Raw genomic sequence first — 12,736 nt, forward strand, 5'->3', positions numbered from 1 at the left:
CCAAGTCGTTGAGTTCAGTAAAGATTATGATTAAGTAAATGACAGATTAGATCATTTATAGTTGGATATTATAAAATGGTATGCATGCCTGTCAACTTTCGATGTAATGAAAGTTTTTCTTTTAAAACGAATGCAATGTTTGTAAAATGTATCATATAGAGGTCAAATACCTCGCAATGTAAAATGTATCATTGGATTCATTCTTATGGATTAGGACGGGTCTTTACATTTGGTGTGAATGACGTTTGAAATGATTACTACCTAAGTAGTAATTTAGTGTTAAGACCTAGGTTTGGTCTAATTGGCGTAAAGTATGATTTGGATTAAATTATACTTTGTTGTGTTGGTTTGAATTACCACCCGAAGTGGTAATTGGTTTGTATCCATTAGGTGTTAAATGGGCGAGTTTTGGCGAGCAAGGTGTGATCCTTCGGCTAAGGGATAGTTGTGTCGGATTCTCTTTTAGAGAATGTATATTTATGTGTATATTGTGCCTATATGCGATATAGGTAACTATTTACTCGAATATGAGGACGAAGATCATAATACACTACTCGTGCGGACATTCCAAGGTGAGTGAAATAATTATGCGTGTGCGTATATAATGTATTTATTTTTGTAGCGTGAGATGTGAAGTGTCGACGTGTTAAGACACCACGTTTCACGTGACGAGTGAAGTGTCGAAGTGTTAAGACACCACTCCGGGAAGTATGACGGGTGAAGTGTCGACGTGTTAAGACACCACCCGGGGGTGAAGTGTCGACGTGTTAAGACACCACTCCGGGAAGTATGACGGGTGAAGTGTCGACGTGTTAAGACAACATCCGGGGGTGAAGTATCGACGTTTTAAGATGCCACCCGGGGGTTAGTGATACGCAGTGTTAAGTACACTAATGGATGTTGTGAACTCCGATGGTCTTTCGCGAGCACCATTCCCTTGTACGATTGGTTAACCATGGTTATGTGTTGTAATTTTAGCATATTAAATTGTTAACTATATGCTTTTGGTGATGCTAGCTTATTGTGAATTGCGGATATTTAGTATGCTTTGTGATTGCATGTTTGTTGAGTTGCTAGCTCGTATGCGATATTTGTGTAAGTGTTTGAAGTAAGTAGATTATATATGTATATGTATAATTATTGCATTCACTAAGCTTTATGCTTACCCCTCTCGTTGTTTACCTTTTTATAGGTATTGTTGATGCGGAGTTTACCTAGTTGCTAGACTAGGGTTGTTAGACGTGGCTTAAGCTTGGAGGATTAGCTTTTGGGTCTTAAATGCGGATTGAGGATTTGTTAGTCCCCGGGATTATGCTCTTGATATCGGGTTGGGTTGTAGAGTCCTAATCCGTCAAAATATATAAATGGGTCGTTGGAATCCCAATGGGTCGTAATGTACTTTTGTTGATTAAAAACCCGGATTATTTGATGTTGAAAAGTGTTGGTATTGGTTTTGGGGTTTAACGGAACTTGGGTTGGGCGAAAATGGTTTTTCATGCTTAAAATGGGCTGCAGTGTTTTCCCAGCTTTAACGTGCGCCGCACATAGGCCTGCGTGCCGCGCAAATGGCCGTTTGCTGGTAGTCATATCTATTGTCAAGTTCCTGACCTTGTTTCACGTTGTAAAGCGCGCCGCGCATCCCCAATACTTGAAGAAATGTTGCTGTTTAAAAAAAAGCGTGTTTTCTCGTGATACGTTTTGGGGTCGTTACAAATACTTGAAGAAAAATGTATCTAAACTAATTATAATATCCGTTACGTTACAAAAGACTAACGTTGTATATAGAATTGTTTAATTTTATCATTCTTGGTGTTTGATGGATGGCTTTGATGAGTTTATAAAGTCGATATTGGATTCTCATGGCTATAAGGAAATCGAGTCGTTTAATGAGAAACTTAAATGTTTAAGAGGATGTATTAAAGATTGGGTGAAATTGAAGAAAGATGCAATGAAATCTAGAGCAAGTGTAATTAAAGAGAAAGTGGGTGTCATTGAGGAGAAATTAGATGTTGCTGTTGCAGTAGAAGATGAACGAAATGAAAGACTTTCTTTGTTACAAGAATTGTGTGACATTACCAATTTGGAAGATAAGGATGTAATGCAAAAGTCTAAGATTAAATGGAATATTTAAGGAGACGAGAACTCTAAATTTTTTCATGGAATTGTAAAGCACCGGAGGAGTAAACAATTGATCCAAGGTTTGTCGTTATATGGGGTTTGGGTCAGGGAACCGAGTATTATTAAAAATGCTTTCAAGGAGTTCTATAGGGTAAAATTTGCAAGTAATAATTTGTCAACTCATATGCCCAATATTAATGCTGAAGCCACGTTATCAAATACTGATGTAGAACATATTCAGCGTCCAATTTTGGATGATGAAATACGTACAGCGGTGTGGGAGTGTGGTAATGATAAATCTCCGGGTCCGGACGGTTTTTCATTTTTATTTATCAAAAAATATTGGGATTTATTGAAAACAGATTTATGTTTGTCGATTAAATCAGCGTTCGAATCAGAAGTGTTACCAAATGGGACTGTTTCGGCATTTGTAACTTTAATTCCCAAAACTGTGAACCCGTCGTGTATTAAAGATTATAGGCCAATCTCTTTAATTGGTGTTCAATATAAGATTATTTCTAAGATCTTGGCTAATCGGTTGGCTCTAGTAATTGAAAATATTATCTCAAAAGAGCAAACAACGTTTATTAGAGAAAGGCAGATTTTTGATGGTCCGATGATAGTTAGTGAGATAGTCAGTTGGTATAAACCGAAAAAGAAAAAGTTGATGCTATTTAACGTGGACTTTGAAAAAACTTATGATACGGTTAATTGGCATTTTTTTTGGATCATATGCTAGTTGTGTTAGGGTTCGGTATTCAATGGCGTCGATGGATCCGAATGTGTTTATCGAATGCAAGATCTTCGATTCTAGTTAATGGTAGCCCGACAGGAGAATTCAAGATACATCGCGGTTTAAGGCAAAGTGATCCACTTAATCCATTTCTTTTTTTAATAGTAATGGAAGGTTTGCATTTATTGTTTAAAGCTAAGGTTGAGGCGGGAGGAATTAATGGGTGAAGGTTGGTAATTCGGACCTTAATATTTCACATTTATTTTATGCGGATGATGCAATTATATTATCCGATTGGAATAAAGATAGCTTGTTAAATACACTTGAAGTGCTAAACGATTTTTATCTTGTTTCGGGTTTGAAAATAAATGTGATGAAATCTAAATTATTTGGATTCGGTGTTAATGATTCACAAATTAATGAATTTGTGCAAGAGCTCGGGTGTTCAAAAGGTACGTTTCCGTTTACTTATTTTGGACTTCCAATAGGTGTTAATATGAGTAATGTTGCAAATTGGAAAGTGTTGGAGGATCGGTTTCGTAAGAAGCTATCGGGGTGGAAAGTTAATGTTTTATCGGTTGGCGGGCGTTTGATACTTAAAAAATTGGTTTTAGGAAGTCTTTGTTATAATATAGAATATATATTATATAAATGGATAGTCAATTATTGATGCACAAAAGTAATATTATTGTATTACCTAAACTTGTGATATTTTTGCTATAAATAGCCATGAATGCAAGCATTAAACTTGCACCATTTTCTCACACTTACAAAGTGTTTCTTTCTTTCTCTTCATTATCATCTTTGTTCTTACACTTCATTATTAGCATTCTTAATCAAGAATCAAACCACTAAAGGTAGTTATAAGCCTACTGAATTATAACACGTTATCAGCACGATAATCTTAATACTAATTATAGTAGGCTCTGCCACCTAAATGATATATGGTCGGTTATACCACCTGAATAATATATGGTCGACACTGTCACCTAATTATCATTTATGTTACTAACATTTATATTTCTATTATCTAACATTTATATGGTAGACACTGTCGCATAATTATCATTTATGTTACTAACATTTATATTTCTATTATCTAACATTTATATGGTCGACACTGTCACCTAATTATCATTTATGTTATATAACATTTATTTATGATTGCTTACATATGGTCGACACTGTCGCCTACTTCTCATTTATGTTATATTAAATTTATGTTTAATGTTTATATACTTATGAATATAAATTGACTCTAATTTATCATGTTGTTTGTTTTAATTTTTGAAAATACAAAATGTCGAATCTGGAAAAGCTTAAATTTACTCCTTTAGAATCAACGGGAAACAACTACATGCGATGGGTTATAAAAGTAAAAATGCATCTTAAATCAATGGGCATTCTTGAAACCATAAATGAAAACAACACTTGTTCTGAAAAAGAACAAGCAACGGCATGTTGCTTTATTCATCAACATATTGATGAATGCTTACAAAATAATTATGTGACTGTAGAAGATCCCCATGTTTTATGGGAAGGTCTCAAAAGCAGATTCAATAATCAAAGAGAAATTTTACTTCCAGCTGCTATGGATCAATGGAGAACATTAAGGTTCCAAGACTTTAAGAAAGTAAATGAATACAGCTCAGCTCTGTATAATACAGTCTCACAACTTAAATTCTGTGAACATGAAATAAGTGATACAGACATGTTGGAGAAAACTTTCTCCACAATGAATGCTGCCAACATCACAGTGCAAAGAAATTTGAGAATGCTAAAGTTCAACACATATCCTGAACTTAATTCATATCTCTTGGTTGCAGAGCAAAATGATGAGCTATTAATGAAAAATCAGCAATCCCGTCCTACTGGTACACTTGCAATCCCTGAAGCAAATACTGCAAATAATTATAAACAGGGACAAGGACGCGGGCAAGGTCGTGGTTATAATAACCATCGCCATCATCATGCCAAAAGCCGTAACTATGGTAGAAACCATCCTTATGGTAATGGGAATGGGCGTGGACGTGACCGTGGTGGTCAAAGAAATAATAATCCACGAAAATATAAATATCAACCACAAAACAAGCCCACTAAACAAGATGTTGAAGAAAATTCTTCTAAAAATTCTGAAGAATCTTGTTACAGATGTGGTAGAATGGGCCACTGGGCTAATACTTGCCGAACATCTAAACATCTTGTTAAGATGTATCAGGATTCGCTGAAAGGTAAAGAAAAAGAAGTAAATTTTGTGGATAATATTGATCCAACAGTCACTGAGCAACCATCTGATTTATATGAAGATTTCTTGAATTAAATTAATATGTTTCTTTTATAAATAAAACGATTTAACCTTTGTCATCATGTTTTCTCAAATGTTTCAGTTCTATATGTTTTATCAAATGTTCCAGTTCTATGTTTGATGTTTCAATTCTATGTATATCAAATGTTTCAGTTTTATCTATTTGTGTGTAATAAACATTTTGTGTAAAATTTATATACTTACTGTTTGTTTCTTATATATGAAGTTTAATATGAATTCTGCTGGAACACAACATCAATCAAGTAGTGGAGATCTCTGTATAGCAGATAGTGGTACTACACACACTATACTTAAATCTGAAAAATATTTCATTGATTTAAAACCAACGGAAGGAACTATACATACAATATCAGGTGCTGCTAACTTGATAGAAGGGATAGGAAAGGCAAAATTCATATTACCAAATGGTACAACATTTTTAATTAATAATGCCTTATTCTCTCCTAAGTCAAGCAGAAATTTATTGAGTTTTTCTGACATATACCTTAATGGATATGATTATCAGTCAGTAACGGCAGAAAATGAGAAATATTTAAGTATCACTAACAAGAATCACGTGATTGAAAAACTACCAAGACTTAATTCTGGATTACATTATACACATATAAATGTACCAGAAGCACATATGGTGATTAAAGAAAAGTATATTGATCCTGGTGTATTTAATTTATGGCATAACAGATTGGGCCATCCAGGATCAACAATGATGAAAAGAATTATTGAATGTACACATGGACATCCACTGAAGGATAGAAAAATCCTTCATGATACAATGGTTCCATGTATATCTTGCTCTCTTGAAAAATTGATAACTAGACCCTCACCACTTAAGGTTGAGAAAGAATCACCAATGTTTCTTGAAAGAATTTAAGGTGATATTTGTGGACCAATTCATCCACCATGTGGACCATTTAGATATTTCATGGTCCTAATAGACGCATCTAGTAGATGGACTCATGTTTGTCTGTTATCAAGCCGTAATGTGGCATTTGCAAAATTTCTTGCCGAAATTATTAAATTGAGAGCACATTTTCCTGATTACATCATTAAAAAGGTGAGACTTGATAATGCTGGTGAGTTTACATCTCAAGCATTTAATGACTATTGCATGTCTATAGGAATTGTTGTTGAACATTCTGTTGCTCATGTGCATGCACAAAATGGTTTAGCCGAGTCACTGATTAAACGTTTACAGTTAATCGCTAGACCATTGATAATGAGAACAAAACTCCCTGTATCTATATGGGGTCATGCAATTTTACATGCTGCTGCATTGATTCGCATCAGACCAAGTGCAAGTCATAAATATTCCCCCCTACAACTTGCTTTTGGTCAAGAGCCAAATATTTCCCACCTTAGAATATTTGATTGTGCAGTATATGTTCCAATTGCGCCACCACAACGTACAAAAATGGGTCCTCAAAGGAGGTTGGGAATATATGTTGGATATGAAACATCTTCAATCATAAGGTATATTGAACCTATGACAGGTGATGTTTTTACAGCACGTTTTGCTGATTGTCATTTTAATGAAACATTGTTTCCTAGATTAGGGGGAGAAATAAAAAATAAAGAAAATGATGTTTCATGGTGTGAACCTCAATTAAAGTATCTTGATCCTCGTACAAAAGAATGCGAGATAGAAGTTCAAAAGATAATGCATGTACAAGAACTTGCAAATCAATTGCCTGATGCATTCACAGATACAAAAAGGGTGACTAAATCATATATACCAGCAGTTAATACTCCAGCTCGAGTTGAGATTCCAAATCGGAAAACTGATAATGTAGTCACTCAAAAATTTATGCCACGTCTGAAACGTGGGAGACCAGTTGGTTCCAAAGATAAAAATCTTCGAAAAAGAAAATCAGCTGATAATAAGGTAAAAGAAAGTGTTCAAGAAGAACCACAAATCAGTACTCCTACTGCAGAGGAGATTGATGATGTCAATACAGAAATTGCAATCAATTATGCACATTCAAAAATATTATGGAACCGAAATGAAATGAAAAATCTTGAGAAATTTTCATTTAATGTTGCATATGACATCATGAATAATGATGATGATCCAGAACCAACATCTATGGTTGAATGTCAAAATAGACATGATTGGGCTCAATGGAAAGAAGCAATACGAGCTGAATTAGAATCACTCAATAAAAGAAAAGTTTTCGGATCCATCATTCTCACTCCTAAAGATGTGAAACCTGTAGGATACAGATGGATTTTTGTCCGAAAAAGAAATGAGAAAAATGAAGTTACAAGGTATAAAGCTAGACTTGTAGCTCAAGGTTTTTCTCAAAGACCGGGAATTGATTATGAAGAAACTTATTCCCCTGTTATGGATGCAATTACTTTTAGATACTTAATCAGCCTGGCAGTTTCTAAAAATTTAGAAATGCATCTCATGGATGTTGTGACTGCTTATCTATATGGATCACTTGATAGTGATATATATATGAAGATACCTGAAGGATTTAAGGTACCAGAAGCATCAAATGCAAAACCCAAAGAAATGTATTCGATTAAATTACAAAGATCTTTATATGGGTTAAAACAATCGAGACGTATGTGGTATAACCGATTAAGTGATTACTTGATAAGCAAAGGGTATACAAATAACCTTACTTATCCTTGTGTTTTCATTAAGAAAACAACATCCGGATATGTGATCATAGCTGTTTATGTTGATGATCTTAACATCATAGGTACAAATAAAGAGATCCATGAAGCCATTCAACTTCTAAAGAAAGAATTTGAAATGAAAGATCTCGGAAAAACCAAGTATTGCCTTGGTTTACAAATTGAGCATATGCCTAATGGTTTACTTGTACATCAAACAACATATACTGAAAAAATTCTGAAACGTTTCAATATGGACAAGGCAAAACCATTAAGTACTCATATGGTTGTTAGATCACTCAATGTTAAAACTGATCCATTTCGTCCATGTGAAGATCATGAAGATATTCTTGGACCAGAAGTACCATATCTTAGTGCAATTGGAGCTCTTATGTATCTTACAAATTGTACAAGACCTGACATTTCTTTTGCAGTTAATTTGTTGGCAAGGTTCAGCTCTGCTCCTACCAAAAGACACTGGAATGGGATCAAGCACATATTTCGATACCTTCGAGGAACTACTGATTTAGGATTATTTTACTCTAACGAGTCAAAACAAGATTTGACTGGTTATGCAGATGCAGGTTATTTATCTGATCCACATAAAGCTAAATCTCAAACTGGATATGTATTCTTAAATGGAGGTACTGCAATATCATGGCGTTCTAAAAAACAAACACTTGTTGCAACATCATCAAATCATGCCGAAATGATTGCATTACATGAAGCTACTCGGGAATTTTTTTGGTTGAGATCAATGACACAACTCATTACTGATTCTTGTGGACTAGAACGCGATAAAAGTCCAACAATTATCTATGAAGATAATGCAGCTTGCATAGCACAGATGAAAGAAGGGTATATCAAAAGTGACCGAACCAAACACATACCTCCTAGATTCTTCTCATACACTCAAAATCTCATTAAGGACAACGAGATTGAAATGAGATATGTTCAATCCAGCAAAAACTCTGCTGATCTTTTCACGAAAGCACTTCCAACTGCTATTTTCAGAACACACGTTCATAACATTGGCATGAGACATGTTCAAAAGATGTAACGGCTGAAGCGATGTCTACTTGAGGGGGAGTCAACTCCATACTGTACTATTTTTCCCTTAGCTAAAGTTTTTTCCCACTGGATTTTCTATAGCAAGGTTTTTAACGAGGCAGTAACTTACAGTTGATCTTCAACAAACAAAATTGCTATCCAAGGGGGAGTGTTATAATATAGAATATATATTATATAAATGGATAGTCAATTATTGATGCACAAAAGTAATATTATTGTATTACCTAAACTTGTGATATTTTTGCTATAAATAGCCATGAATGCAAGCATTAAACTTGCACCATTTTCTCGCACTTACAAAGTGTTTCTTTCTTTCTCTTCATTATCATCTTTGTTCTTACACTTCATTATTAGCATTCTTAATCAAGAATCAAACCACTAAAGGTAGTTATAAGCCTACTGAATTATAACAGTCTTGGAATATATTATTTATCATTATTCAAATGTCCGAAATCGGTTTTAAACAACTTGGAAAGTCTAAGAGCGGAGTTTTTTGGGGGTAGTTCCGGGAATAATAAGAAAATTCATTGGGTTAGTTGGAACCAAATTTTAGCTTCTCATGATAAAGGTGGTTTAGATGTTGGTAACCTTCGCCCGTTTAATTATGGTCTCCTTTTTAAATGGATTTGGAGATTCGTATCATCTCCAAATGCTATATGGAGCTCGATTATAGCCGCTCTTTATGGAGTTAATGCGGGTCTTGATGGGAAACCAATATGTTGTAAAGGTATTTGGTATAATATTGTCAATTCTTTTAGTAAAGTAAGGAACAAAGGTTTACTTCCCTCTAATGTCCTTCGAGTAAAAGTGGGTGACGGTAGTTCGATAAAATTTTGGAAAGATAATTGGACCGGTAATGGGCCATTGAAAGAAAAATATGGGAGACTGTGTCATTTGGATGAGGAGGAAGATTGCTTGCTTATGGATCGATGTAATTCTCAAGGATGGCAATGGGCATGGATACGTGACATTGGGCCGAGAAATAAGGCCAAATTGTTGGATCTAATTAATGAAGGTAGGGAGTATCCATGTATCGAATGAAAAGGATAAATGGCAATGGATTATTGAAGATTCATGTGACTTTTCAGTGGATGTTACTAGACAATACATAGATGAAAAGATGCTTCTTACGAACACCTTAGAAACAAGATGGGTGAAATGGTTACCTCGAAAAATTAACATATTGTTGTGGCGAGTGGCTCTTGATAGATTACCGACTCGGTTAAATCTATCACGTAGAGGGTTAGAAATAGAGGATATCGGGTTCATTTTATGTGATGCATATATGAAGTCTTCTAACCATTTATTGTTCGAGTGTCAACTTGCAGCGGATATTTGGCGGAAGGTTAGATTGTGGACCGATGTAGCATTGCCTAGTTTTTCCAATTGGCTCGATTTTGTGGTATGGTACGATGGCTGGAGAGTTAAAGAGGAAACGAAGCTCGAATTGTACGTGATTGTGGCTGCTCTTATTTGGCATGTATGGAGGTTCAGAAACAGTGTTTTATTCCCCGGTGACGTTATGAAGAAAAATTTGTTATTTGATTCAATTTGTAGTTTTTCGTTTTCATGGATTTGTAGTAGAGGCAAAGTTAATGTAAGTTGAAATGATTAGCTTATTAAGCCGTTGTAAACATTGGTTTTTTGCCCTCTAGCTGCTTGCTAGAGGGATTGGAAAATGGAAATATAATTATTTTGGCTGTTCAAAAAAAAAACAAAAACTAAAATAGATTTTAGAAATCGGTCTTAATTACTTTAAAATATCATACCATAACTCAAACTGGAGCCTATTTAATTTCAAAGACGGCCCAAGTTTAGATAAAAAAATTTCAAATTTAATTTTTTTTTTTTTTCACACAACACCGATGTTGGCAGTACGAGTAGCCCAAAAGTTGAATATCACTCTGTATCACTCAAGCCAAACTTCGTGATATTTTTCAATTTTAATTAAATAGTCAACCCAAATAATGCATCCCCACTCTATACCATCCATTTGTAGCCATACCTCTTTTGTGTACCCATAAGTCCAAAACTAATCGCAGCCACAAGAAAAAGATGCTTGTACAAAAATTAAATCTAATATTTAATATCTAATCTAATCTAATACTGAGTGTCTATTAAACAATATTAATATCATTATTTTGACACTCGAATCCTTTGTGTGTTCTCCAAATCCGATGGCAACTACTACAAGAAGGTAATCCCTTTTCTATATACTTGTACGATTCTTGTTATACTTTTGTTAAAAAAACACTTTTTTTATTTCTTTATTATAAGATTATTTTTTTAAGTATATAAGTATGTAGTTCATTATCTTACACAAAACCCTTTCTATATTCTAGTGTTAAATTCATGCCTAAAATGTGGCTAAAAATGTTGAATGGTACCCATGTTAAGTTGTTAACATGATCTGATGATTATAAAGAGAGATAATTGTAATATATGTGTTTGACATATATGATTAGGTACAAGTTTTAGATCCATCTTTTTTTTCCCAAAAAACAAATAACTTTTTTAAACAAAAAGAAGTTCATAACAAAGATGAGACTCCTAAAACATATAAACCAAAAAACTACAAAGCTAAACATCACACAGTTTTTGATCTATCCATTACTACTCCTCTGTGCCATATTTTTTATCCCCAATAAAGTTCACACAATTTAAGAAAAAATGTCTTTCACATGTACTCATTATTAACTTTTTTAGTTTTAGCGCTTACTTTTATCCACTTTCTTTATACACATAAAGTAAGAGCAGAAAAACTTTATCTTATTATTCATATCTATAATTTATATGTGGAAGTGAATAAATAATTTGAGAAAAAGAAATAGTGGACCATAAATATGGAATGAATATAGTATTATGCCAAAGCAAATTTTAAAAAACTTTATCATGAAGTTTTCTTGATAGAACTATTGTAGGCTAGAGGGAAAGGTAGCGATCATAACCGGAGGTGCAGAGGGTATTGGAGCAACTACCGCGAAACTTTTTGTCGAACATGGTGCAAAAGTAGTCATAGCGGATATTCAAGACGAACTTGGTCAAGCGCTTTGTGAAGCCTTAGGCACATCAAACTCAACATATGTTCATTGTGACGTAACCAACGAAGAACATATCAAAAACGTTGTAGATACCGCAGTTTCAACTTATGGGAAACTTGACATAATGTTAAATAACGCAGGCGTAATGGATCCTTATAAGGCGCGTGTAGTCGACAATGAAAAATCAGACTTCGAACGCGTACTTAGTGTTAACATAACAGGTGTGTTCTTAGGTATGAAACATGCTTCTAGAGTTATGGTTCCACAACAAAGCGGTTCTATATTATCAATGGCTAGTGTTGTTTCGAACACTGGTGGTGTGACTACACATGCTTACACTTGCGCAAAGCACGCTATAGTTGGTTTGACCAAGAATTTAGCGGTGGAGCTTGGACAATTTGGTATACGCGTTAATTGTTTGTCACCTTATGTGATTGCAACAGCGCAAGCTAAAAATTTCCTCGGGCTTGATAAAGAGTCTGTAGAAAATAAGGCGAATTCAGTGGCGAACCTTAAGGGTGTAACACTTACAACAGACGATGTTGCTAAAGCGGCCCTTTTTTTGGTGAGCGACGATGCAAAATACATTAGTGGGCATAATTTATTTATGGATGGTGGATTTAGCATCGTTAATCCATCATTTAACATGTTCCAATATCCAGAGAATCCTTAGAAATGAGATGTTTAATTTATCCTTATTTATATGTCATTTGTTATTACATCTTCAATATAGAAGAGAAGTGGATCGATGTACTATATGGTGCAGATTGCACTAGATATAAATTTGATATTAGTCTTTTTGGTTCAGTAAGATTATCAACATAA

General features: G+C 34.4%; 2 protein-coding genes across 2 annotated transcripts; both read left to right on the forward strand.

Moving 5' to 3' along the window:
- The first annotated feature begins 1,816 nt into the window (after window positions 1–1,816).
- On the forward strand, window positions 1,817–10,476 carry LOC139875903 (uncharacterized). Its single transcript, XM_071863201.1, has 6 exons — window positions 1,817–2,106; window positions 2,227–2,405; window positions 2,481–2,824; window positions 3,081–3,468; window positions 9,424–9,885; window positions 9,959–10,476. Exons 1-6 carry the CDS (start codon window positions 1,817–1,819, stop codon window positions 10,474–10,476), a joined length of 2,181 nt encoding a protein of 726 aa, XP_071719302.1.
- A 523-nt stretch (window positions 10,477–10,999) lies between these two features.
- Window positions 11,000–12,718, forward strand: LOC139876652 (secoisolariciresinol dehydrogenase-like). The gene is made up of 2 exons (XM_071864010.1): window positions 11,000–11,067; window positions 11,792–12,718. Exons 1-2 carry the CDS (start codon window positions 11,048–11,050, stop codon window positions 12,582–12,584), a joined length of 813 nt encoding a protein of 270 aa, XP_071720111.1. The 5' UTR covers window positions 11,000–11,047; the 3' UTR covers window positions 12,585–12,718.
- Window positions 12,719–12,736: the final 18 nt, after the last annotated feature.

This window comes from Rutidosis leptorrhynchoides, chromosome 11 (assembly GCF_046630445.1).
Source record: "Rutidosis leptorrhynchoides isolate AG116_Rl617_1_P2 chromosome 11, CSIRO_AGI_Rlap_v1, whole genome shotgun sequence".
NCBI classification, from domain to species: Eukaryota; Viridiplantae; Streptophyta; class Magnoliopsida; order Asterales; family Asteraceae; genus Rutidosis; species Rutidosis leptorrhynchoides.

What these genes read in the sequence shown, in the direction of transcription:
- LOC139875903 (XM_071863201.1), top strand. Translation starts at nt 1,817, where the DNA reads ATGGATGGCTTTGATGAGTTTATAAAGTCGATATTGGATTCTCATGGC. An exon ending in TTGAAAAAACTTATGATACG is followed by an intron (nt 2,825 to 3,080) that starts GTTAATTGGCAT and finishes TAATGGGTGAAG; the next exon opens with GTTGGTAATTCGGACCTTAA. An exon ending in GTTGGATCTAATTAATGAAG is followed by an intron (nt 9,886 to 9,958) that starts GTAGGGAGTATC and finishes GTGACTTTTCAG; the next exon opens with TGGATGTTACTAGACAATAC.
- LOC139876652 (XM_071864010.1), top strand. Translation starts at nt 11,048, where the DNA reads ATGGCAACTACTACAAGAAG. An exon ending in ATGGCAACTACTACAAGAAG is followed by an intron (nt 11,068 to 11,791) that starts GTAATCCCTTTT and finishes GAACTATTGTAG; the next exon opens with GCTAGAGGGAAAGGTAGCGA.